The 25,797-nt window shown below is 38.1% G+C and overlaps 1 protein-coding gene across 1 annotated transcript; it reads right to left on the minus strand.

Moving 5' to 3' along the window:
• Window positions 1-4,007: 4,007 nt before the first annotated feature.
• lhpp (phospholysine phosphohistidine inorganic pyrophosphate phosphatase) lies at window positions 4,008-25,784 on the minus strand. Its single transcript, XM_087784247.1, has 7 exons — window positions 25,653-25,784; window positions 24,261-24,448; window positions 24,005-24,158; window positions 23,409-23,472; window positions 23,239-23,331; window positions 23,068-23,159; window positions 4,008-4,626 (listed from the first exon to the last, which is right to left on the minus strand). Exons 1-7 carry the CDS (start codon window positions 25,781-25,783, stop codon window positions 4,518-4,520), a joined length of 831 nt encoding a protein of 276 aa, XP_087640373.1. The 5' UTR covers window position 25,784; the 3' UTR covers window positions 4,008-4,517.
• Between the last annotated feature and the right edge of the window lie 13 nt (window positions 25,785-25,797).

Consider the following 25,797-nt stretch of genomic DNA (forward strand, 5'->3'; position numbering starts at 1 on the left):
TCGAGAATAAAAAAATATGAATGCACAAAATTATTTAATTTAAATTACAAATCCATCCATGTAGACTTGAATGATCATTATTGTTAATAAAGAAACACTTTATTTTGGTAAGAGACCTAATAATAAATACATCCTTAAGAATATTTACTCTTGTTTACTCTTAAGATTTCACTGGAAAATCTTCTCACGCTGAAATAACACAAACAAAGTGCGAGACTTGTCGAAAGTTTCCGACAGAAGTCCAGAAGTTTTGGGAAAAGTTGGGACGTGATTCCGTCACAGAGTTGGGAAGACGCTCCCTCCCCGGCTAACAAGCCTTCAGCGCGTTTCATCACCTTTAATTGTCCGATAACTTTGTGACGCTTGTGTCGCTGATGGGTTAAGTGAACCAGAAAGACCCCGGTGGATCCCTCGGCCTCGGCCCTTTTGTTCTGGCCGAGTCTATTTGGTGCAGCCGAACCTCCGGGGCAGCCACACAGAATGTTTTACGCCCCACTTGCCCGGGCCTCAACGATCCAGCTGGCACCAGGAAGCCCGATAACCAATTGAGTTTTCTATCTGCTTGCAGGGGCTCAATTGAATGTTAACGAGCAGTTAATGACGGGACACGGCGAGCGCATCGCTGACATAAATACAGACGGAGGGAAGATTGCGTCGGACGGTGTCGGGCGTGCCCGGGTTTGTTTACAGAGGACGAGTGAGCTAAAGGTCTGAAGCCTCGTCCTCCATGCACAAGATAACTTATGTAATACATCAAAATACATATTCTTTAGAATTATTTAATGGTGAACAAGAAGTAAGTAAGTAAGTAAGTAATGTTTATTTGTATAGCACTTTTCCAGACCAGGGTCACAAAGCGCTTAAACAATCAAAACAATATTCAATAACGAATATACTTTAAAGATAAAGATAAAACTGATAACACAACAGGAGTTCCAGAAAATCAAGGAAAAGCCTGAACAAATAAAAATGTTTCTTAAAGGAGTCAGTAGATCCATCAAGCGCAAAGAGAGAGAGGAAGATTATTCCAAAGCTTAACAGCCTGGAAGGATTTCTCTCCTCTGGTCCTGAACCGTGTTCAGGAACCATCATTAGATTCTGATCCACAGACCTCAGAGCCCGAGCTGGGGTGTAAGGCTGGATCAGATCAGTGATGTAAGGAGGAGCCTGACCATGAATAGCTCTGAAAGTAAGAACCAGAATTTAAAAGTTGATCCTGAAAGAAACTGGTTGCCAGTGAAGAGTTTTAAGGATCAGAGAAATGTGAGTTCTTCTACTAGAGCAGGTCAGAATTCTCGCTCCAGAGTTCTGAATCAACTGCAGGCGAGACAGATCCTTCTTGTTAAGACATGAAAACAAACTGTTGAAATAGTCCAGGCGAGAAGAAAAAAACGCATGGATTATAAGTATTCCCCAGTCAGACATGTCACCTCAACATTATATTCTTTGAAAGTAAGATTTAGAGGAGCTGATCCTCATCCCAGCTTCTTAACATTTGACTAGGAAAGATATCTAACGACACAAACAGCAGCACATCATCTACAAAAGGGAGCGACTGTGGTTCTTTCACCCGTGAAACTTCTGAGAAATGATGTGAGCCGGCTGAGTCCGACCCTCCCCGAGTCCCACCTTTAACTGGCTTTAAATTACTCTCATTTCAGATTAAAAGCGATCGTCACATTTTTGATTTCTCTTTCAATGATCAAGTCTTCAGGGGTCACCGTTGACAACACACAGCCGTCGTCACGCTGATACGAGAAGATGTTCATTCCTCGACACATACAAAGGTCGTGAACTCTGGGTTCAAAACATAAAGGACACAAAACAAATGAAAGGGTGCGTCCCATTTGTCTTCCAGTTACAGATCGACACTCGGGGTTGAGCAGACGCTGTTAGAAAAATAGCAATTAGGATGCCTCACGTGTTCATTAAGGCAGACACGTTTCTTTGTTAACTTTGTTATTATTAACCAAAAAGGATGTTTATTTTATTAAAATTATTATAATTGTACCTTCCTTTTAAGTCTTATATATATTTTACCCCCCAAAAAACACTGTAAATATATTTACCAAACAGTCTATTGTCTTTTCGTTCTTGTAGGTTCAATCTATCGCTATTATTACCATTCATTTTGACTCTTTCGTGGAATTGTTGACATCAATAATCTCTTATCTTAACTTAACTTTTCTCTCTGCACCTGCTCGCTCATCATCCCGGGGCCTCATGTAGAAAGAAGTCCATGGATCTTCTACTTAAAACGGTCGGACACTCAAACCAAGAAAATGGTGCAAGTAAAAAAATATCCAGACGTATGAATATTTACATTTTTCTCTTCCCAATCAGAAAAAACAAATAAAAACATGAACTTAAACTGGATTAACAGTTCACATTTGTGACATGGATCACATACTTAAATATAAATGAGTGCAGACGAGCTCCGGTGTAAATATTTATAATGTACATAACAGATATTAACTTGAATACTTTATTTACAGAGACGATCAGGGGCTTATTTGAAACATCTTAATATGGAGATTTACAAGAATAAAACTGTAAATCAGTTTCTTAAAGCACTGAGTAGTGATGATGAAGATGGTCTGATCGTCTGAGCTTCATATGAATGTGTGGCACAGCTGAGCAACACATGCACGAATTCTCATTACATTTATAAAATAAAAGCGTTTTGTTTACAAATGAATAATGAAGAAATCATGTGAATGTGTATTTATATAAGTGTGATTTTCAAGGAGATCGCTCTGAGCTACAAACTTTAGCTGCTTTCATTCTGCAGCTTCACTTTGATCAAACGTGATGTTGTTCCACAAGAACGTCTTTGACTCTCGTAGAGAAAGACTTGAAGCATCAGACGCTGATCATTTTGTTTGTTATATTAGAAAAACAAGCTCATAATTCCACAAACATTTTTTCGAAATAGCTTGATAAAGTAGATTAAAATATTCAGTATAAAACAGTCGATGTTGTCTTAATAAATACAGATCATCTATTTGATGAAGGAAAACATATTTAGAAGTTTGTGAATACTTTATGATCAATATTGATCATTAATGTTACTTTGACGTGAACATCTCAATGTGACTAGTGAGGCTGACGTGCATCTGAGCAGTAAATATGATCAAACGCCACCTTCAAACTTGTCAGGAACTCCGACCTTTTTAACACTTGTTTCCATGTTGATACATATGGACTTTTACGTCGAAAAGTATGTCCCCGTTTTTTTGTGCTACGAACCTTTAATACATTAGGCCCCTGGCGTCTCTTCCCTGTCCATCATGAGGTAGCGTCACTGAACTGCTTCTCCCACTAATCTGAGCCACACATGCGTCAGTCTTCACAGGAACCCGTTACTTCTGCTGCTACTGAGACACTTTGATGCAAACAAACTAGCATTAGCCAGTAAAAACTGCTGGATCCACGAACAAGTTAAACACGTGTCAATATGGTCAACTGTGCACATATTTACCACGATGATGTTTAGACGACAATAGTATTTGTTCATCTGAAGTCAACATTTGGTAATACACCAGCAATTTGTTAACGCCTGTGTCGTCTCTGGGTCAAGGTGGAGATGGTTGACCCATAGACGACACAAGAAATACCATCGGGTCACCTTGACCCAGAGACGACACAAGACATACCATCGGGTCACCTTGACCCAGAGACGACACAAGAGATACCATCGGGTCACCTTGACCCAGAGACAACACAAGGGTTAATAGTCATTGTACCGACATGAGAATGAAAAATGATTGAAAATTGCATTCATTTGGAATTCTCCAAAGTTAACTAAATTTATATCTTTGAAACTAACATTTACCAGACAATTTATTGTAAATTCTAATGTCTGATGAAACTAAAGGTTAATTTGTGTTTGTTTGTTTTAGTCATTCCATTTTTTCACTTCTGTCAGTTAATCACACACAATAATTACTATTTGTTTTTTCTCGAAATAAACAATTACACAAAAAAAATCTCACAACAGAAAGAAAGACAATTCAGCAATTTTGTAGTTTATTGAACAGACCTGTCAAACAAGATGCTAAGCTAAGATGCTAGCTAGCTCTGCATTCAGCAGTTGATTTTTATTCAGGTTGTGAAGGACCACAAACTGTATTGTATTAGATTTTTTAACAATACGTTTGGGAAAAGTGCTTCAATATATCAATTAATTTAAATCTTAAATAACGTTGGTGCAATCCTTATTAATGCTTTGCTGTTACTTATGTTACCTTATGTTTTCAATCACTTTATTCCAGTGTTAAATACATTTTAACATATATTTTCAAGCTTCAGAGGTTTACTCTATTTCAAAATATATATATATATTTTCTTATTAAAAACAATGGAGTTTCAATGACATGATTACATTTCTGTTGGGCTCAGTGTGCTATAGCTTCATGAACGCCACCACTGATGTTTATGTGGTTCGTCTCTGGACTGTAAAATAATCCATGTCAGTTTACCTTCTAACCAGACTCTTTCACTGGAGAACTAGACTGCTAATGAAGGTCTCGGTCGGCCCTCTGGTCCAGGATCATGGTGACAGCCTGGCTCAGGTCGTCCACTGTGCCGTCTGCCGTCACCGTTGGATGCCTCTCGTCACCGGGCCTGAGGGAGAGAAACACAACTTCTCACTTTGTGTCCAGAAACAGAACAGACCGGCAGAAGCTAACAGCTCATAAACAAGAGACGACAGGGACCAGACCTGGTCATTGTTTGGCCCCCAGGCCAGATTTCAGACCTTTGACTGGGCCCTGTGACCTCCCCCACATTTCTATGTTTGTCCTTTAAAATTGTGTATTTTCTTAAACATTTTTCCTCCCAAGCATGTTTCCCTTTCACGCTTTCACGTCATTAAAATAAACAGAAGCTTCAGAGTAAAGTGAGGTTGGGCTCTCAAGTCACATGACCAGATGAATTCATGGCAACGTGCTACAGTTCTTGAGAGTGGAAAACTACCTAAAGACGTGAAACTTGAACGTGAAATGGCCAAAGAGTATCAAGTGAGTTATTAGGAAATCATGTTGTCAGGAGGAGTGTCAAACTAGTTCATACAAGAGCCCACATTTTAAACTCGGTCTTAAGTCAATAGCTTAAAAATAAATTGGTGATTAGAAATGCTTAACATGTACTGTTTAAAGCTTAAAGGGAGAAAAAAACGGTCCTCTTTCACCACAAGACACACTTAGTTTTTATACAAATAGCCATTCAACACTTCCAGATTTATTGTTGAGATTTTATCTCTACCACTTTCGGGAAACAGCCGTTTGATTGACTTGCTACCATGAGTGTTTTGATACGTACATGCATAGTAGGTCCAGTTATAGTTTGACGGTAAACTAGTATCGATTAGTTACAGCACAAAACTAGGGTGGATTCGACCAATTTGACCCGGTGACATCAGGAAGGTGACACATAAGAAATGAATATTCCATTAACTTTCTCCACCATTCTTGTCTCTGTGTGCTAACGTGTGCATCTACAAGGTGCATGACCTGTAATGGACCAAACCTCAAACCCAAAAGACAAAAGTACCCCGTTATAATCTTATTTGGATCTTGTTTCGTAAATGGTGGGAAACCCTAGTGACGGGCCCCCCCGGCTGCAGCCATTGTTTGGCTCACGGCCCAGTGATGGATGTAGCTATGGCTGTTTAATCAGCTGGTCGGGGAAATGTGATCCATTTTGGGTCGGCTGCCGGCCCAATCTAGCATGCAGGACCCTTTTTCCTTCCCATCACATCAAAAGAAGGAAACACCCCCTCCATTTATCTGCCGGGACAGCCCAAAACTCGGCCTTATTATGAAGCGGTGCCTATAGATTTCCCCCCCACAACCCCCGTGCCCGATGACCGGGCTCTGTGTGCAGCCTCTGTTCCTGCGACACCCTTCAGACCTCCAGATGGGGAGGCTTTGTCCGTGGCACACACCACCATTAATCCTGCCCTCTGAGAGCATGCAAAGGTCCATAGCAAATATTTGCAAGCTGCAGAAAAAAAAGGAGGTTGGTGTGTGTGTGTGTGTGTGTGTGTGTGTGTGTGTGTGTGTGTGTGTGTGTGTGTGTGGGGCTGAATGGAGGTGTTGAATACCGAGGCTGCAACGGACGTCGGGGCAGCGGTGCCATGTGTTTATGCGTGTCTGTCAGCCTTCAGCGCCGGCGTTATGTGAGCTTCTCTTCTAATGGTCTGGGTGTTATGTCTCCTGCGCTGGATTACTCCCTCGCCCTTATACTGTGCGACTGATTGAGTTCACACACGCACGTACGGACAGGAATACATAAGCAAGTTAGCCACGCCGCTCTAATGTTTCACCCATCCATGCCTGACCCGCCGTCCCTCCGACCTCCTTTATATCTCTCATGACCTCCATCTTTCCAATCTCCACGTGTGTGTGTGTGTGTGTGTGTATTCATTTTGCTGCTCTCCTAACACAAGCATGAATAATGAAGGAGAAAGCAGGTCAATGTGACCATGCAAAATTCAGCACAATACAGCTAGTGTTACTGGTGATGTAATGTGCTGCTCCATGCCTGCCCTCCAGGTCCCTGCACTGTCGATAAATGTGATAAGTTTAGGCTCTGATTGACACTACAAAGAAATCTGGATGAGGTTAGTGATGAAGTTCTCAAGATATGGTTCCAACACGTCTAAACAGGAGAGTCTGGTAAATGATCACACTTCCTTGGAAAAATCAATACGGAATTTTCCATAAGCTTCTCTTAAGTGACGGAGTTTTGTTGTTTCAGAAAATTTGGACTTTACACTTATCAATAGAGGTCATCAATGTAGAGTACAGGGCAAGTCATGGGGCAGTTGAAGTTCTGACACTGATCTTGTGAAAGGTGCAAGGATGAGGATCAGCACCTCCTCAATTTGACCTTTTGCAGAGTTTCTAATCACTTATTTTTTGAATGATGTATCCTGAGCCGACAGGTAGACATGGTCACATGATTATATTTGTGTGTGGCAGTTGGTTTAGCTGTAAGGTCAACATGGACAGTGGTCAGACATAGTTGCAGAATGAAATAGTAGTATTAGCTGAAAAAGGCTACAAAGGAGATATTTTTCATTGTTAAACGCTCAATGTAAACGAACAAACAAAGCTAATCTTCAGAAAAAGCCGCGACCAGTCATTTAGATTTACAGTCTTCTATGGAAAGTATCATGTTTGTACCACACAAGCAATAAAAGATTAGTGAAGTGTCAGATGAATAGATATATAACGTGATACTTGGCTCTATAAAATCTTCGGGTGGTTTTCCATACACTGCAAGCTGAAAGGAAAGTAGATACCAACGACTCGTAAATGTGAAAGTCATCAAGTGTTTGACATATTGAGGGATAAGTACAAAGTATTTCAGTGATGGATTGACTCTTTGTTTAGTGTTGGCGAAAGAGTTCTTTGTCAGGTTCTCAATATTCCACTAATGCTTAACACACAAGCATAAACACACACACACACGGCTGATGGAAACGACAGATTTCCATTCACACTTTTTCCCTTGACCTCTGTCGACGTTCACTCGACTGACGGAGATGGATCTGATAAGACCTCCATGGCCGTGAAGATAAGGGGCTTGAACTTGAGAGACTTAATTCTTCAAAACTGTTGCAAAGAAAGCCATCGAATTTTTACACATGAGCTCTGAAGCGGTGGTTCTCTGCTGGTGAGTTCACGACACAAAGATTAAGTCACAAAACTGAGTGGGCAGAAGCATATTAAGAGAGTAATTATTTTATGCAGTAAAGTTCAGTCTATTCACACACTTACACACTGTAAAACAGAGCTCCCATTATAGAAGTAAACCATTTTTGGCAGATCTTATAAAATCTTTTCCTGTAAATGGGTGGCTTTTGTGCGAATCCAGGGTTATATATTTTTATCTCTATATTTATTTATATACAGTATCAATGTATCCATCTATTTATATACTGTATAATATGTACATCACCATCATAGCTGATGGCGGAGCCTCCAACACGTGTGGGTCATGAGAATACACTTCAATTTGGACATTATTCTATGCAACATGAATGCAATGCATTCATTGAATACAATAAAAGGTTAAAACACATGATACAAAGAGCTAAGAACGACCAATATTCACACCATTTAAAGCATATAAAGTAGTCTTTGACTTAAGCAACATTAAATCAACATGTATTCGTTGCATGAATTGTTAGACAAAATTTGGTTAGATTTGATTTTAAAGTAGTTTTTAAAGTCCACAGATATAAGAAGGACCTCACAAATGAGTAAATAAAACAAGAATGACCACCTCTATTCCTTTAAACTTGAACCTCGAACCAGTGGATGAGGAAAATATAAACAACCTTGAGCAGCCTTGTTGGGTCAGCTGACTGTGTACCTCTATGGATGCCAGTTCCAATGCAAGCAAAAGATTGTAAAGGTCCCACCGCAACATGCTTCTTAACTTGACATCATCAATCATCTTCAATATACTTGCAGCACTTTATGTTGTGCACACTAAGACTATATTTTAACATCCCTTAAAAGTTTCACAGCAATTGAATTTGGGCTTGGTTAGGGTCTGGAGGTGCACAGTCTCTAGTCCACACACCTACAATTGTGTACTCCTCAGGCTGAGCCGACCTTGGCTTGTGTCGCACTAGTAGCTCCAAGTGACGTCCATATAGACTTTTTTAGATTTAGCCAAATACAATGACTGATTCTTGTTGCTGTAGCTCCAATTTCATAGCGACTGACCTGTGATTCCTAACTCTTCCAATAACTTTATAAACCAGCTACATGTACTGTATTTGTATATGCATATGGAGCCGACTGGATTCACAACAATGTCCGAAGTGCAGTGTGTTCTCTCATTCAGAAGTTGAGGAATCCCATCTAGCTACAGCTGATGCAAAAAGGAAAAAGCCAAAGAGTGATGGAAAACTATTCTCAGCATGGAGTCAAGCCAAGCTAAACAAAAAACATTGATTGCCAGAACGCTGGCTTTTCTCACACTACTCTGACAGTATAAGCCATACAGACTGATGACGACACTGGCCTTTATGTTCCGCCAAGCCTTGTGGGTGACATAAGATACCAACCCAAGACAAAGCTTTCTCCACTTGCTGCAGGAGGAAGGGAAGATAAGGCAAGGTTACACAACAAAATGCTCTGATGTTACAGGAGTTCAAGCCTCAAGGGTGAGGATGCGATCGCAGGGGTGGTTATTTTGGAAAATTTCACAGAGGATATCGATGCAGGTATTACGGTCCACATAAGACGCATAAAAGACGAGCTGCACTCGACACTGGCAAAACAAGTTCCAAGTGACACACTTGAAATATTGCAGATGCTTATGAGAAAGAGGAAGTCTCAAAACCACCATGTCAACAGTTGTGTTATGGCAACAGAAGATGCAGATGCCAAACCTGATTTTATCTGTTGTTGAATCTAAAAAAAAAAATGTGACAGACGAAAAGTTGAACCATTCCGAGTGTTAACCGTCAAACAGCAGTTTCTGTTCGCACAAATTTGACTGCAATTTCCGATTTATCTAAACGGGTATTCCCTTCTGGCTGTTTGTCACCCAACGCTTCTTCCTGGCCTGTGGCTTAATGCTGTTTACTTTATCACTGCTGACTTCACACAAGGGAACACTGAACTTTATAAAGTCTGTTGGTTAAAAGTGTGATAACAGCAAATCGTTGAGCTCCATTGAGCTACCCTACAAAACCAACAACAGTAGGACATATGGGCAGATGGGGAAGACTTGCCCACTTGGAATTCCCCCAAAACAAAACTCAAATAATATTCCTTTACTGTGAAGACGTCCTGCTACAACATCACATTTGGTAACCAAATGGTGCCGTGTTGTGAAAGAACCTCTCTGACATTCTGCTGGTGAACGTTCTGTACAAGATAGTTAGCGTTAAATAGCGTGACGTACTAGTCAAACAGCCATGAAGTAGGCGTGACACAATGCGTAGTAAGAACATTCCTGGCATTATCTGTCTGTTGTGAATATAATCATTGGAGGAAGTTACTTGATGTCAATGCCCCAAAGACTAAAACTAACACACTTTTCATGCTCTTACTACTCTGTACTATATACAGTTGGTCACCTTTCTATTTTTCATTCTAATTCTGTCTTACTCCATTCATTTTTTAATTGGGAATTTGGGGATTTTATGTGCATATTTAGTCTGTTTGTTACCAAAGGCATTTTGTAGGAGAGGCATATCAAAAGGCCGACCCCTTGAGCTAATTTCATACGCTTTAATAACCATTTTATTCAACCAAAGAATAGAAACCCACATTTTTAAGACTTAAAACTTGAAATGTCTCAAACCGCTACATAAATACAAATTACTTACTTACTTAATGACAAGATGATAGGTCAAATGAAAGCAGAACAAAACGAAGCTGCTAAGTATGAATGCTAATTCCTAATTGCTGATAATTTTTTTCCTGTCTGTCCGTGAAGAAGATCTCCAACGTTCGATGACCATAAAGAAGCCATATATTTGCAGCTTCTGGATTATGTAACCCTCGGTATGATGGCACTGTTCACATTTGGCTGCCACTGGTTTTCACTTCATCAAATATGGGCCTCTTAAAAAAAGGTCCTGACACCTTTGCTCTAGGCAATAAAGATCTAGTTTAATTGAATTGGGGGTTTCAAATATTATAAAAGTTTTATTCTATCTCACTTATGAGCATCTCTTAAAGGCAATAGAAATGAAGCGAAGAGCTGGATTTGTTCCTGAGGCCATGAGCTTGACGCAAATGTCACACCTAGTATGAGTAAAATGATAAGGATTTGTATGTAAATTTAATTAAACTCCATGGAGTTATAGAGGAAATACCAAGAAAAACATTCTCCAGTGGCCGGAAAAAGAAGCAAGGAACTGCACAACACATCTATGAGTCAAACCACATGGCAAAACATGAAATATGTATGTCTTATCTTAAGTAAAAGTGGTCTTATTTGACTTAATTATGAGCTAGATTCACCTTAAATTAGGATATAAACAAATGATGCCTTATTCTATGTTTTAAAACAAGAAACAAAAAAAAACATGTTTCTCACCCTATTGGCTCTTTTAAACTGTTTACAAACAAGTCAAGTCACATTTTTGTCCTTAAATAAGATCGTTTTAGAATTGAATGAGATTCAAATCAAGTCTAATTTAGACCATTTTTTACTTGAAACAAGACCAAAACTCTTAGCTTTTGCAGTGCAGCGGTGGCCAGGTGTGGCTTGTTTCAGGATCTTGACAGGATCTCGAGGGCGTTGGTTGACAATGTGACTAATGTGGTAAAGTTATATAAAAACTATGTGAAACAATTGATTGATCTCAGTGTTGAAAGGGAGAAAAGCGTTTTGGAAGAGTCAAACTCTTATTTGCCAAACTATTACGAGTTCGACTCTTGGTTTGCTGAAAAGTACTAGTAAAGAGTAAAAGATGCTAAAGAAGCCCGGCAAGTCCCCAAAACTCCGGCCAAGCAGCCTGTGCGTTGGTGAGACCGAAAACCCTTAAAAATGAGTGTGTCTAAGGGTCAGTGAAAAGTGTTAGCCAGACATCTGTTGCTTCGGAGTTTTACCTCCCCATCTATCTTTGCTTCTCTATCCTAGCTGCAGAAGTACCATCAAGGGGTTCTGGCCACTGAAGCCGGTCTCCCCTTTTGTCTCCTGGTGGGGGGCCGGTGTCACAGTGAGACAAAGCTCTTGTTAATTATTAATGTGGTGGTGACTTATAACGCACAGCAGGATTTAGAGAAGCCGGGGGGCAGCAGTGACCCGTCGGTGCTGAGGGACAGTAAGCCTGGATCAGGGGGTGTTTGTTAAATCAAGTGTACCCTTTATCCTATTGAACATATTGAACCTCACATGGTGTATTCATGTGTACATTTTATTCAGATCAGTCATGAAGAAAACATTTCTGTTGAACTATAATTGAAATATTGATTCATCTTTGTCCCAAATAGGTTGAAATGTAAATCTACCGGTTCCTATAGTTGTATCATAGTGACACTGAAATATAACTTTTACTTGGTAGTTCATTACATTTTACTAAAAGAAAAAACAGAACAAGTTTTGATTGAGGTTTGGCTCAGCAACATCTGATTTGTATCTTTTGTTTAAATGGAAGCAGAACAAGTACAACAAGTTAATCATGCTCTTTTTTGAATTGCTGAGAATCAAATCACATCTTACTAGTTTCCTGAATACCGAACAACATCGTTGCAATGCTAACAGAGAGAGAGAGAGAGAAAACAACTATTTCCACGTTCAAAGTCAGATGATCATCCAGCAGGACTAATCAAATTTAGATTTTCATCAAAGCAACCAGATTTAAATTTCTGGAACGACTTGAAAACGAACATTAGTGAACGTCTATTGAGTCAAGGAGGATGGATGTGGGATACACTCATGACTTTTCCTGTCACCACAAATACACACAAGGTACATTTGTAGAACTCGCCTGATGCTGCTACTCAAACTGTCTGGGCAGAACATGGTAACGATCCAGAAGTATGTCGCTGGGAAGCAAACATCTAAGCAAAGTAGAACAAGCCCACATCTGCAACCGAGACAATGGAAAATGCAAAAAGGGATAATGCTATACATCTAATTTACCATGCAAAAGTGCTGCCATAGTCGTGAGACCGTCCTGTGAAACACTTCTAAAGCGAGCTTTAAACAATAACACACAGCGATTTCTATATCAATCTCTAGTCAGCAATGCATTTTCAAATCACCCTCAGTGATGTATCAAGTGATGAGTAGCAACAACTGTAGAATTAACTTTACCCCAAAATATACCCATAGAGGAGTTTTTAATATTTCAATATCCTCCCGTTAACTTCTTATTAAAGAGCTCATTTGGGTTGTGTTATTATTTGGTTTATGACCCAACGTTGATGAAGTCAGATCAGAACGAGAGCCGAAAAGTCATCAATATCAATATGAACCTCAAACTATTGCCATTAAAAACTACTACTACTAACTAGTTTAGATAACTTACATAATCAAACCCAAGAAATGTAACTACCCATTGAAATCCATTTTATGTTGAAGTACAAACAAGATCACCTGTGATAAATGTTGTTATCATGGAATGTGATATAATGTCGTTCAAAAGTCAGTTTCCCATACGATTTTTGGAAGTATTCCTATTGTGTTTTCTCTGTTAGCTCTTTGCTAAAATTAGCCGACGAAGGACTAACAGGATATTCAACTCTTATTATTAGTATCAGTATCAGCCTGAGTTTAATGATTCCGCCTCTAGCTAGATGGAGTTTGACAGCAATAGACAACAAATGCAACATTGTCGAGGCCCAAACTGAAGACGTTTCAGTTACGCCTGTTTTTTTAATGCCAAGTATAAGACTCATTCCAATGCTCAGCAGTTCCATGTCAACAATCTCTATTTACATAATCCACACTCAAGTGGCTCAATGAAAAGTCAATGAAGTCAACACAGTCCATTCAGATGAGCAATGCCCAACATGTCCAGACCAGTACAGTGGAAAACAAAGGAGGCAATTGACTGGTGTGTTGAGAAAAAGATCAAACATATACATTGCGATCAAAACTCTAAAGAGGATGAAAAAAGAAGGTTGAACTATTTTGATAGAGAAGGGAATACGTGTCCTGTGACTGAGTGCAAATGCTAAGCAACAGCTGGGTTTGGCTTCAACATCTTGTGACTCTGGCTCGCCGTGATAAGAGATACATGATGAGAGAACGAGTGGAACTACAGCAACATTTCTACTCATTTGGACACTCAAAGCAAAGCACAGTCCTTCTTGTGAAACCCTCACGGAGACATTAGGTGACGACAAAATCAGTCACTCAAATATTTGACAGGAATCTCTCAACTTCAGAGTAAGGCTAACATTGAAACATGGAAAGTTAAAATGTTTCTGGTTCTTCTGGGGGGGGGGGGGGTTCCTGGCAGATACAAAATTAAACTTTAAAAATTAAACCAACCACCGCCCCAACATGAGGTCAGAAAAAAAAAACAGGTAGTAACATTTAACCATTTATGAAGATTATTATTTATTATCAATTAAATGATAACTATATATTTTTGCACTTCTTTGACCTCAGGAAATAATTCTCTCTCTGTTGCTTTTTTGTCACTGGTCATTAACCCTAGTGTTATCTCATGGTAGAGGTGACCCGGACATGTTAAAAAAATATATAAATGCATTTTAAAACAGTTTTTTTTTTTCGATTTTTGGTCTTAACATGGTTTGTCTATCATTCTTCAATGGTTTGTTTATATAATTTAAACTAAAGTAAATGTAAACGAAACTATAAACAGGCAAATGGTTTATTAGAAACTTATTTTTACAAAACTTGTTGATACCGTTATCACAGCATTTCAACTTTTTTTTTTTCATTTTGATGGTTACTCCAGTGTATTTAAATATATTTCTTCCAAGAAATTAGGGCTCTTCTCTTTCTCAATTCTTTATTCGTCTCTACAACCCATCAATCAAGATCGCATTGAAGAGCAAGAAATAACATATTGTCATTCTGCTAATGGCACAGAGTCTACAAACATAAGACTAAGTTAGTTACTAAAATAAATCAGAATATATTAATTAACCTAAACCCATATGGTGTCATTCTGTCATGTGGTACAAACCCCTTTGACATGTATACAGCCTCAGATGCAGATTCTATCAGCGATCAAACTGAAATAAAGAACCTTTCATACACAATAAACACAACCAATAAAAGTTGCATCTGCAAAATAGGGAAGCCTGGGAAACAACTAGGTTCTGTTTTTTGCATGACGACGTAGTGGGTTTTTAAATCCTCACCTTGGGTTTTGTAGACTTGTTGAATACATGAGAAATAAACACCAAAGAACATGAACCGTGTTTAGAATCAAAAGCTGACAGTAGAGTTTTTCAAAAAATCCCTCAGCATTAAGTGTTACTCATTATCTTGCCAAGTGGTGACACAACAAGTGAAGCTGTTTCAAGCGTTTAAAGTCAAAGGAATGAGATGATTTCACTTCCTTCCCTCAGCTTTTGTGCTAGCTGAGGTTGACAGAACAGGGTGTGGGACTCGCACACTAAAAACGGCGACACTCTTGTCTCTGTTCACAGTTCAGCAAGGTCATACTGCAGGGAGTTGTTAAGTTGTTTGGGAGTCATCCAGACTATTGATTCGAGTTTGACTCGCAATACCAGAAACCAAAGACGTGAAAGATAAGCTGAAGTGAAATACAGTATGGCTTTAAGAGACAACCCAGAGGCAGAGTCTCACACAGTCTGAGCTGAAGCCTCACAGAATACATGATCGGCCGGCGTCAAGGTTGAGTGTCAGAGGCCTGAAAAGGCCAGATCCCACCCATAAACCCAACACTCTGAAGTCTGTGTGCCCGACGAGAACCTGATAGGCTGTTTGTGTCAGAAGTGGGCAGCATCACCTTTCTGAGGACACATACCTGAGAAATGTCAACTCTTTTTGTCTGACGCCTTCGCTTTTAATCAGTCATCTAACCTGCATTTATACTGGGTGGAGAGTTGTTAAGTTTTGCTTGACTGCCTGCAGCACACGGAACAATAAAAAAACAGGAGGATTGCGTAGCCAGTTCACACAAACGACTTCCAAACAGGTCGTAAATCATGCAAATATAACCTCCAAGACCAACTAAGTTTAAAGATTAAACACCAGCGTTTACTTAATGTACAACTTACTTCCTTTTCCATTTAACAGCAAGAAACGAAGCAGTTCATCTGGTTGCAGGGCAACCAAAGTATTTCCTGCCAACTTCAAAAACTATGAGAATAAAAACAATGTGTCACAATGAGAAAAGTCAAACATTGTTTTTACCCCAGCGTTACAACTTCCAGAACGTTCTCAATTCTCCTACTTGTACTCGTGGCAGAACAAGTTCATTAGTGGCAAGAATACTCTTTATATGTACATATGTTCTTCCAATTTTATTCAATTAACAGCTAAATAAATACTCGCAACTTTCAAAATGTAGTTATAATTTCATAGACACATTATGAAGCAATGTTGATGTGGAAAACTAAAAGTAAATCCACACACAGTTTATCATCATGCTTCTTTTACAAACTTATGAATCTCAAGTGGCATGTTTTCCCCACTTTAATCTGTTTTCCTTGTCCTGCTTTGTCACTGTATTTCACAACTTAAGGAACCTGTGACTTAAGCATCAGCGAGAGACGAAGACAGGATAAAATGAAATGCCATTTGAAAATAGTCATGTAAAAGTGGAGGTCTTTATGTGACAGATGTTTAGAGTGGTTTACAATGCTTGGAGAAGACACAATTCTCAAACTGGCAAAATGTTTTGCGATTCTGAGGAGAATAAAACATATTGTTGACTACAAATCATTGCATACTCTAAATCACTCAATATGTTTACTGCTTCGAGGTTTTGGGGGAAAAAAACTACAAAACCACTCTGAAGCTGATATGCACAAAACTGAAATAAGGACAATAAACAATAGAGGACACAGAGATCAATAAAACCCACTATTCATAAAATCACACATGTTGAAATTTATGATTTTTTAAACGGCGCAAATAATGTACATAGCCAGAAATAATCTATTGCCAAGAAACATACAGGGAATGTTTATGGAAAGTAAGGGAATTCTAATCTATGGGGAGACTTAAAAAAAATGAATATGAAAAGCATGTGCAGTTCAAACTGTGGAGTGACTTTTTAGAACAGTCTGGAGACAAAATTAAATCAAAGTACAAATGTAAATCTGTTTAAAAAACAGGTCCAAATTATATTTCTAAGTGTACGGAAGAGGAAGTGTGATAACTGAGGATGGTGAACCTCCAAAGAATAGTTTTGATGGTTGTATTAGTTAGTATATGGTATATATTTACGGGGTTAATAATAATAATGTAGTATGTATGTGTGTAATGTGAATTCTTATTATTTTATGTAATATAGATAATACTAAACCAGACAAGATGTATGTTGTGTGTTGCTAGGACTGCTTGTATATTGTTTATTTTAAAGATCTCAGTGTAGAAACTTGAGACAACTTGCTTCCAAATGAAGATTGATTAAAAGGGGGTAGGATATTATGAAAAAACAACAGTGTTTTGTTACTTCTTTTTTACATTTTTTTGATTTACTTTTGATTTATGATATACATCAACATAAATAACATAAATATATATTCTGATTTCTGAGGTTAGGTTTTATATGAACAAATAATTACATTTTTTATACACATTTGAAATAAAAATGCATTCCTTCACTCAGGTTGTGCAAACGTGTGGATCTAACATGTTAGAAGGAAATAACATTGAGAAGCGTTTGTCACGCAACAAGTCAAGTAACAAAACAAGTTCTTTTGTTTTTGACGAGGTGATCATCTCTGAACTTCATGCTTTATGATCGACAGCTTTCAAGAGACAAGTATCAACACATGTGTCAATACAAGAGAATCAAATCAAAGTTTTAGCCAGGGGGGAAAGCAAAACTGCCCAGAGAAAGTAGAGGTGTAATCTGCGTTCCACGTTCTACCCCCTGTGAAAAGCCCTCTTCCTGTCGTGTCCCTCGGCGACGGCCACAGACAGAAAAGGTCATGAACCAGGGTGCGGCTCTTCATAGCTTCAACCATCAGGGACTAGTTTTCTCAACGGAGGTTTCATCTGCCTTAGAAAACACTTTCCCCAAACACACACATTAGCAGTCAAGCGTCAACCACAGGGGAAGGTTTACACACTCCAGCATTTTCAAGATGGCAGCAGCTCTTGTCTCTTCTGTGTGAGAAGGTTTTATGCATTCGTTTCCTGTCAGTGAACCCCAGTGAAAACAGCAACTACTTGTGAGAAATCTGTCGCTCACATAGAAGTCATTCCACGAACATATTCCTCAGGTTTTAAACAACTACTTAAAAAATCGTTACGTTGCTTCAGTGACTCTAGGGTGCTTCACCGAAGAGCCCGACAAATTCCTAACACTAAAGCTGACACAGTTCTTTGGGGAAAGGTGAGAATATTAATCCGTGAATCAATGTTCTCCAGGCAACATTATGTGACTCCACGTCCATCATATCCGTGCTTTCCAACTTGTAAGGTTCAAATAAGATTCATATCCTACATCTGTTTTTGTTTCAATCCAACAACAATATGCTAATGCTAATCCAAGGCTTAACAAGGATGAAAAGATTTGATTGAAAATCAGGAAACATTTATTAAACTGGACGGTCTGGGGTCCTTCAGACAAAGTGTTGGGAGCTTATTAAGATTAGAGACACGGTGGCATAAGAATGTTTGTCCATCTGGCCCAGTGTAGGCTGAAGGGGCCCCAGGAGGAAGGTTTGCCAACATACATCACAAGTGTCTAACATTGCACCGAGTGTGTCAACAAATTAACATATCCTCTTAAAATCAACACCTTTTTTTTTTTCTTTCTTTTTAATACCCTTGTTTCAGCAAAAACACTCTTCGATAATGGAAATACTTGGAGACTTGAGTGATGACTTTGTTTGTTATTCTCTAATGAGCTGAGAATCTCCAACATGTCAGTGAATGAGCTCATCCAGACGCAGGAATTATCACCTGTCGAGCGGATTTATGTAGTGTTTTGGAATCTCTCACTATATTATTGTGCCTTTTTTTTTTTCTTCATGGTTTGCAACTTTATTGTTTTCACCGTCATAAACTTCTTTCCACACGTTGCTGGCAGCGACTCACCGGTTAAATAAACCCAGAATCCCGAGGACTCGCGTGAACACAATGGAGCGTTTAACGGCATGTGAGGTTTATTTTTAAGTGCCTTGTTAGGAGAAACTAAAGCAGAGGTAAAAAGTGTGAGGTGGTGTTAAAAAAGTTGCTTTGAACAGGACATGAATCTTTTAATATTGTGGTTCAAGTGCCAGGGAAATGTCAAAATAGAGCAAAGAAGGGACAAAAAAAAATGTGTGGGAACTCGCCACGAAAGGAGTAAGTTTCTCTTGATTATGTTTTGTGTTGGAAGTGTATGCGTGTATAAATCACATAGACAAAAGATAGTTTCAAGTTGGTCATCAAGTCTTCCTGATCAAATATGGACGCAATTCTTTGTTATTATACAATTCTTTACCACTCTTCTTTCACCAAAACATTCCAAAAATGGCTCAAATCTTCTCTGACATCACTCACAACTTCAGTGTACTCAGTACACTCTGTTTACATCTGTGGTTCAATCCTTACGTCACCAAACGTCGCTGGAGTTTGATCCACTTACATCGAAATCATCTGCATCCTGATGCGATTTATATTTTGTTTATGGAGGCTCAATTTTATTACATTTTCCTGTCAAAACAGAGCAGAAAGCAGTTATACTTCTTTCTAATGAGGTCAAGTTCGAAAATCTTGTTTTAACGTACTGATAAGCTTAATTTTAAGTACTTTAATCTATTCTGACCTGAGGAAATGTGTGTACCATAAAAAGTCAAGTTATTTCTATTTCCACGTCCCATATAAGGGTCGTGGTGTATTTCATTTAAATATTTATTGACTTTATTCAACATACTGTAATTATGCACACATTGAAAATGTTTATTATTCCAAAAGGCTTTTTCATTTCCATCCGACAGACCCTCAGGTGCAACCTCAAACATCCCATAACTGATGCCTTTAAAGGCAAATAGCATTGTTTGTATTTCTTAGATGTTATATTTGCACAAAATAAACTACTTCCTTGAAGATATTTCACGATAAACACTTGAAAAGCTGCTTTTTCCCCCCTGCTTGTTCAACACAAACATGAGCTGCTTAAACAACGACTACTATTCCAGATCAACGACTGTGCAACTGTGGCCGCGGCAGAGACACGAGATTTAACACTGTTTAGCCAAAACTGGCTTTCTGGGAGCAGCCGTAAACTCTGGGTCGGCTCTGGGAAAACACAGCTGTCTCCAAGTCAACCAGATGCAGCGCAGGCCTCCGGTTCCCACTCAGTGAGGTTTCTGCTTCAAATAACTTGTGATCAGAAGGGACAGGAAAACGATTCAAACTAATCAAATCAATGTACGAGAGTCGCTTCTTTCACTCTCAAGTCCACACAAACTCTCCCTTTTACTTCTAAATGTGTTCAACTGGATAACAGAATAATCCTTTTATTCACTTCTCATGATCATCTTACCTGGAGTCAGTTGAAACATGGGCTCTGATTTACCATCTAATGCATGGAAGTGATAAATGGGATGAGTGCTTTTAACATGTTTCAGGACACATGATGCACAGAACACAAACGCGACCGCACAGAGAGGAGCTGTTAAACGACAATTATGGCTGCTGTGATGACAGTAAAGGCTTTATATGGAGTTAAACCATAATGTTCTGCTAGCCGTCAGATCCTGTTGAATACGACCAGAAAAAAGTGAGGACAAACTGGAGGCCCGCTTATCTCATCCAACAAACAAACAAAGTCTTGAAAATGTACCTCATGATTGGTCCAGATGTTCTGTTTCACCTGCTTATATCCAAGTTAATCTTCCCAGGTGTGTTCTAATACTGGGAACGACATGGTCACGATTCTTGAGTCAGAATAAAGTAACAAACGAATATATTATTTGGAACCGTGAATGCCATTTTACACACTACCTGACAATTGATAATGTGCAAGATTTAAAAATGTTGTTTCGGGCTGCCGCCATGTCTGAGTGTCTGTTTACAAAACGAGATAAAAAAGGCTCTTAATGGGTGTTTTTTATCTTCCTTGTAAGTTGAAAAAGCCTCTGTACTTCGTATGAAAACACCGTCTCTGACCCACTGTTTGGTGGTCACATGTTCTACAGTAAGTCACAAATCTTAAAAATTAAATAAAAATATGAAAAAAAAGGCCAAATGTTATGTGGTCCTGCTTTAACATATCAATAACGTGAGCTTATGATTAACCTAAACATAAATGACAAATATATTCCAACTTCTGAGGTAGGTTTGACTTCGGTTTATGAATAACATGTTTGATAATGAATATCTGTGTCAGTTCCAAATGCACACACAGAACATGCTGTGCACACAAGTCAACAAACACACTCACAAACCTCTTGGACAGATATAGGGACGACCCGACACAGATAGAGAACAGGTTTTGAGTGAGTGAGTGCTCTCTTAACGACAGGATTAGAGCCAACTGATGCTCAAGAAGATTACTCAGCATACTCTGGTTACATTACCCAGAGTTTCATTCCACAGCCTGTCATCAGCTGATCACTAAAAAACGTGTAAATAAAATTACAGAAGGGAGGACTTGGGATTTTCTGAATGGATTATTAAAGACGTTGTGACAGTAGTGTCAAACATAATTTGAAATATGAGAATATGATAAAATATTATCTTAAATTAACTTTTTATTCAAAGAAAAGGGAAATATTTGCAGTACCCAGCTTTTTTGTCAGAGTAACACAAGAGCGTAGCCCGGAGCAGTTGATATGACAGCTTAACAGTCCCTTTTCCCCTCCCTCAGGCGTTTAATCACAAAAACAGTGTTGGAATAAAACACCAACTGCCACTTGGGCCGATAAAAGAAACATCTGGAAACATGCGCGAGTCGAGGACAGTAACCAACTATAGAATCATGTGTGGTGTAAAACGCTCACATGTGAGGTTGAGAGCTTCTGTCAGCATTTCTAGTGAGCTGCTTTTTACACAACATACATCTACACATGCACCACATAATCGTCATCTGCTGTACAGATGTGCCAAAAAAAGTAAATAAAAGTAATAAAGCACAATTAAGTCTACGTCGGGGTCCCTAGCCGACCATTCTATGTGACAAATAAATGGGTTCTTTTTTTTAAACAGCAACAAAACAAAGAAAAAAGTTGCACCGTTGCCTAAATAAGGCTATTAGGATTCCAGATGGTGAATAACTTTTTTTTTTTTTAAGTAAAACAATTTAAAAAATCCAATTAAATAACGTCTTCATATAAGAAGCATGGTGAATTTTACCATCTGGTGTGCCTTTAAGTGGACTATTACATCAGTATTAATACACTTCTAAATCCTGCACGAGAATCAGTCAAGAAGTTGGATAATGTCGGGCAGAGCCAGTGCATAGTGACCACCAGGCGTATGTTCCAAACCACTTATTTTCCAGACGTTATTTTTTAAATTTAAAGCACAACTATGACATTTCAAAAACATTGTTTCCGACTCCCCCCAGTGTCAAATCATCATCATTACAGAACAAATATTACATATTATGTCTGTCTTCTCTAGACACCTGGATAAATAAACCTTCCAACAGAAATGGGCAGGCAGAGAAGTCAATCACTGGGCTTTTTAAACATTGTATTCTGGCAAAATAACATAACATTCAACATTTTTTTGGATCCCCTTGGCTCTTAAAGTAGAAAAGTCTTTCCCAACATGTTTAACACAAAGAGAAATGCAATAGTGCTTTTCCATTCAATAAGTCTATTAATAATTATCAACTAAACACATTAAATTAAAAAACAAGACGGTTTGAAGGACCCTCAAGAAAATGAAATAATACTTTGTGTATGAAGTGTCATGTGTAATTAAAAAGTGGATTTCCTAATGATAAGTAAGTAAAAATATGTGTTCTTTAAAAAAAACAAAAAACGAATCAAAGTGTTAATTAATGACAAAGGCAATTAATAATGAATAATTATGATAGTATAAAACTGTATTAACATAGAAATCTAAAGTATGACTGACGGAATCACACTCGTTCTCACCGGCCAGACACGTCTTATTATTAGTAATTATTATTAGCTTGAATAAAAAAAAGGAAGGTCAGTATAATTTATCTTGTAATCGGAAGTGACGTTTAAAAGTGGTTTCAAAGCGCAAACATGGTATAAGCACACCCCCTAGTGACAAGTCACGAGAATGCAACGCCAAATAAGGTAAGGTAAAAACTTTATTGATCCCTCAGGAAATAAGGCCTGGAGGTTGCTTTGAATTATTTTAAAAATAATTCAATTTCTACCATTTATTCCCATATCGGTCCGCAATTACTTTTAAATGTATGTTTTCATAAGAAAATTGAGCTTAACACTCACTATTGAAGAAGATGATGTAACGAATGTTCCTACTGACCGGTATTTTCCAGTTCGGACTTGAACGCCCTTCATTCCACACCGTTGGGCTCCACCAACGTCATTCACCAGATCGTCTCCGATCATCAGTACCTGTGGTGGATGAAGTACAAAAAAAGGAACAAGTTGTAAACCAATACTTAATCCTTTATTTGGCATCACGTCTAGAAACCTCATGTGGTTGTAATGCCATGTCTTTCAGGACACTCTGGAAGAAAGCCGAGGACGGTTTGCCGACCACTTCAGCTTGCAGGTCACACGCATACTGGAAGAAAATCAATTAATGTAATGTAAATTAGTGTATTTCTGTAATTATATGACATTTGATAAAACCAAACCCACCTCCAGAGCCTTCATATAAACCCCCACATCCAATTTCAGACCATCAGTCTCCTTGTAGTACCTTCTGAAAAAGACACATTAAAAGTAACATTTATTTCAATTTAGTCCCATTTTTTATTTGGGTATTATTTGCGTCACTCTGAATGAATACAGTAATTTAAGATTAAAGTAAAACCATAAATAATAAGAAGAACAAGTTTATAAACAAAAATGACTATATGTAGGAAAAATAACAACTTTAAATAAATAATTATTTTGTCGATGTTAATATTTTGAAGCAATATTTTTTTCTTTACCATGGAATAATTTAAAAGTATATACATTTGATGAAAACACATCTGAAATATTACACTAAAATAATACATTTGGTTATTTAGAAATCAAAAAAAATAAAATATATATATATTGTGATTGTTTTCAAATTGTTTACTTTTTTTAGTGTTTTGTCGACAAATTGATAGAAGACTATTATAGTTCAAATAAATATATAATTTTAAAATAATTTCGAGGTAATCAAATATGAAGAATTATTAAATATTTGACGGATTCAACTGATTAATGCCAAACCAGGAAATTTGAAAAATTCTTCCACTAACCCTTGTCCAAGGGAAAAAAGCAGAGGCTTTTCCATATTAATAAGAACCCCGAAAGCATGGTTCAGGTTCTGGTAAGTGAAATATTCAGCTGCATCCCCGATGACAACACAGTTTGGGTTGTTCTTGTCAAGACTGTCAAATTCTGGCACAAGACCTGCGAAGAAAAAAACACAGTTGAAATAAAATTTTGAAATCTAGGTTTGCAAATAAATGTAATGATCTAATCCTAAACTAAGATGGGGTTCAGTTGCATTACCCTCGTGCACCAGCAGGTGGGGCCGCAGGCTTCTCTCCCTCAGAAGTGCTACTGCAGCAGGTGCTGGAGAAAACACTTCACTGACTGAAATGTCAAAGCCGAGTCTCTGTAGTTTGGCTACAAACTTCTCTCTGGTTGCTTGGGTCTCGTTTGTGCAGAAACGCAGCTTGAGGTTGGACGACTTTAGCCTAGGACGGGGGGGAGAGAGAACAATGAGGCCAATGAAAATAGATGAGGAACAGGAACACTTCTAGAAATACTCGACTCGAGAAAACCTTCAACAGTAGATTGCAGGGTAAAAACAGACCAATCGCCAAACCACTCATTCACACAATTTGGAATCACTAATTAACATATTAACTATGTATTTTGGATAATCTTTTTAGCTAGGAAAAAAATTCAAATTTTTTGTTTGTTTAGTTTTAAGTTTTAGATTATTTTTTAAAACTAATCTTTGAAAAATTTTCAAACAACACATAAAGGAGCCAAGTAAACATACAGTGGCCCTAAAGTGATAGTTCACCCAAAATTCAACAACAACCAAGCTCCAGTCGCTACATTAAATTGAACCTACATTTTTGTCTAGAACTCTAAAAAGAAACAGATTACTCTGACAATAATCCCAACACTTAGGCGACATGAGGATGAGTAGAAAATGAGTGAAGTTGCAACTTTGACTTTAAACTACATTAAATCTTAAAGCAGAAAAAACATCTAATATAATTCACAGCCATGTAAAAAATAATAATAGCAGCTTGTTTCTTCTTCCGTTTCTTGTCGACTTTAATGTCTTGTTCAACTGAAGGTTGATTTGTTTGTAGAAATATAAAGAAAAGAATATAAATATATATTAATAGCTTAATTTAAGAACTGATATTTGGACATTTTCCATGTTTTCTTGATAATAACACTTAAGTTCTTACATGACAAAAACGGTGCTTTTAGTGATTCCATGTTATCTTTTCCGTCTCACATGATAGATACAGGAGTTACTTTTAACCTTTGTTTTTGATGAACAAGCGACTTCTAATCATTTTGTACACAACTGGTTCAGAACATACGTGTGGTGTCGGTATAGATGAAGGCTTACTGGACAACCTCCTCTGTCTCACTAGTTATATTACGAGCAGGGCATTAGTTTAGTATTTTAGGTTTGTGGATTTGTGACATAAGTATTTTGCACATCTAATGCACAAAGTAAATAGGCGTTTAAAAAAATTACATTTAAACTAAACTAATAATTGCATTAGTAATAAACGAATATTGCACATTCTTCTCATGTTAAAAACTAAACTTTATGTTGCATAATATACTAATAAATGAACCACATAGGTTACTATTGACTTTGAAAAAGCTGGAAACGTCAATATATCCTTTATCTACTACACTCACCTCTTCACTGCCTCGATGGAGCCAGGTATGGCGACGCCATCCCCCTCACCACTTTCATACAAAACTCCACACAAATCCAAAACAACACCTTTCAAACTCCGAGCACAGCTCGGCCAGCCTGCGTCCGCCATGACAGTGATGACGT

The sequence above is a fragment of the Callionymus lyra genome, chromosome 2 (genome assembly GCF_982586985.1).
Source record: "Callionymus lyra chromosome 2, fCalLyr1.hap1.1, whole genome shotgun sequence".
Classification (NCBI taxonomy): domain Eukaryota; kingdom Metazoa; phylum Chordata; class Actinopteri; order Syngnathiformes; family Callionymidae; genus Callionymus; species Callionymus lyra.

What these genes read in the sequence shown, in the direction of transcription:
- lhpp (XM_087784247.1), bottom strand. Translation starts at nt 25,783, where the DNA reads ATGGCGGACGCAGGCTGGCCGAGCTGTGCTCGGAGTTTGAAAGGTGTT. An exon ending in CCACCTGCTGGTGCACGAGG is followed by an intron (nt 24,159 to 24,260) that starts GTAATGCAACTG and finishes TTTTCTTCGCAG; the next exon opens with GTCTTGTGCCAGAATTTGAC. An exon ending in TGGCATTACAACCACATGAG is followed by an intron (nt 23,160 to 23,238) that starts GTTTCTAGACGT and finishes CATCCACCACAG; the next exon opens with GTACTGATGATCGGAGACGA.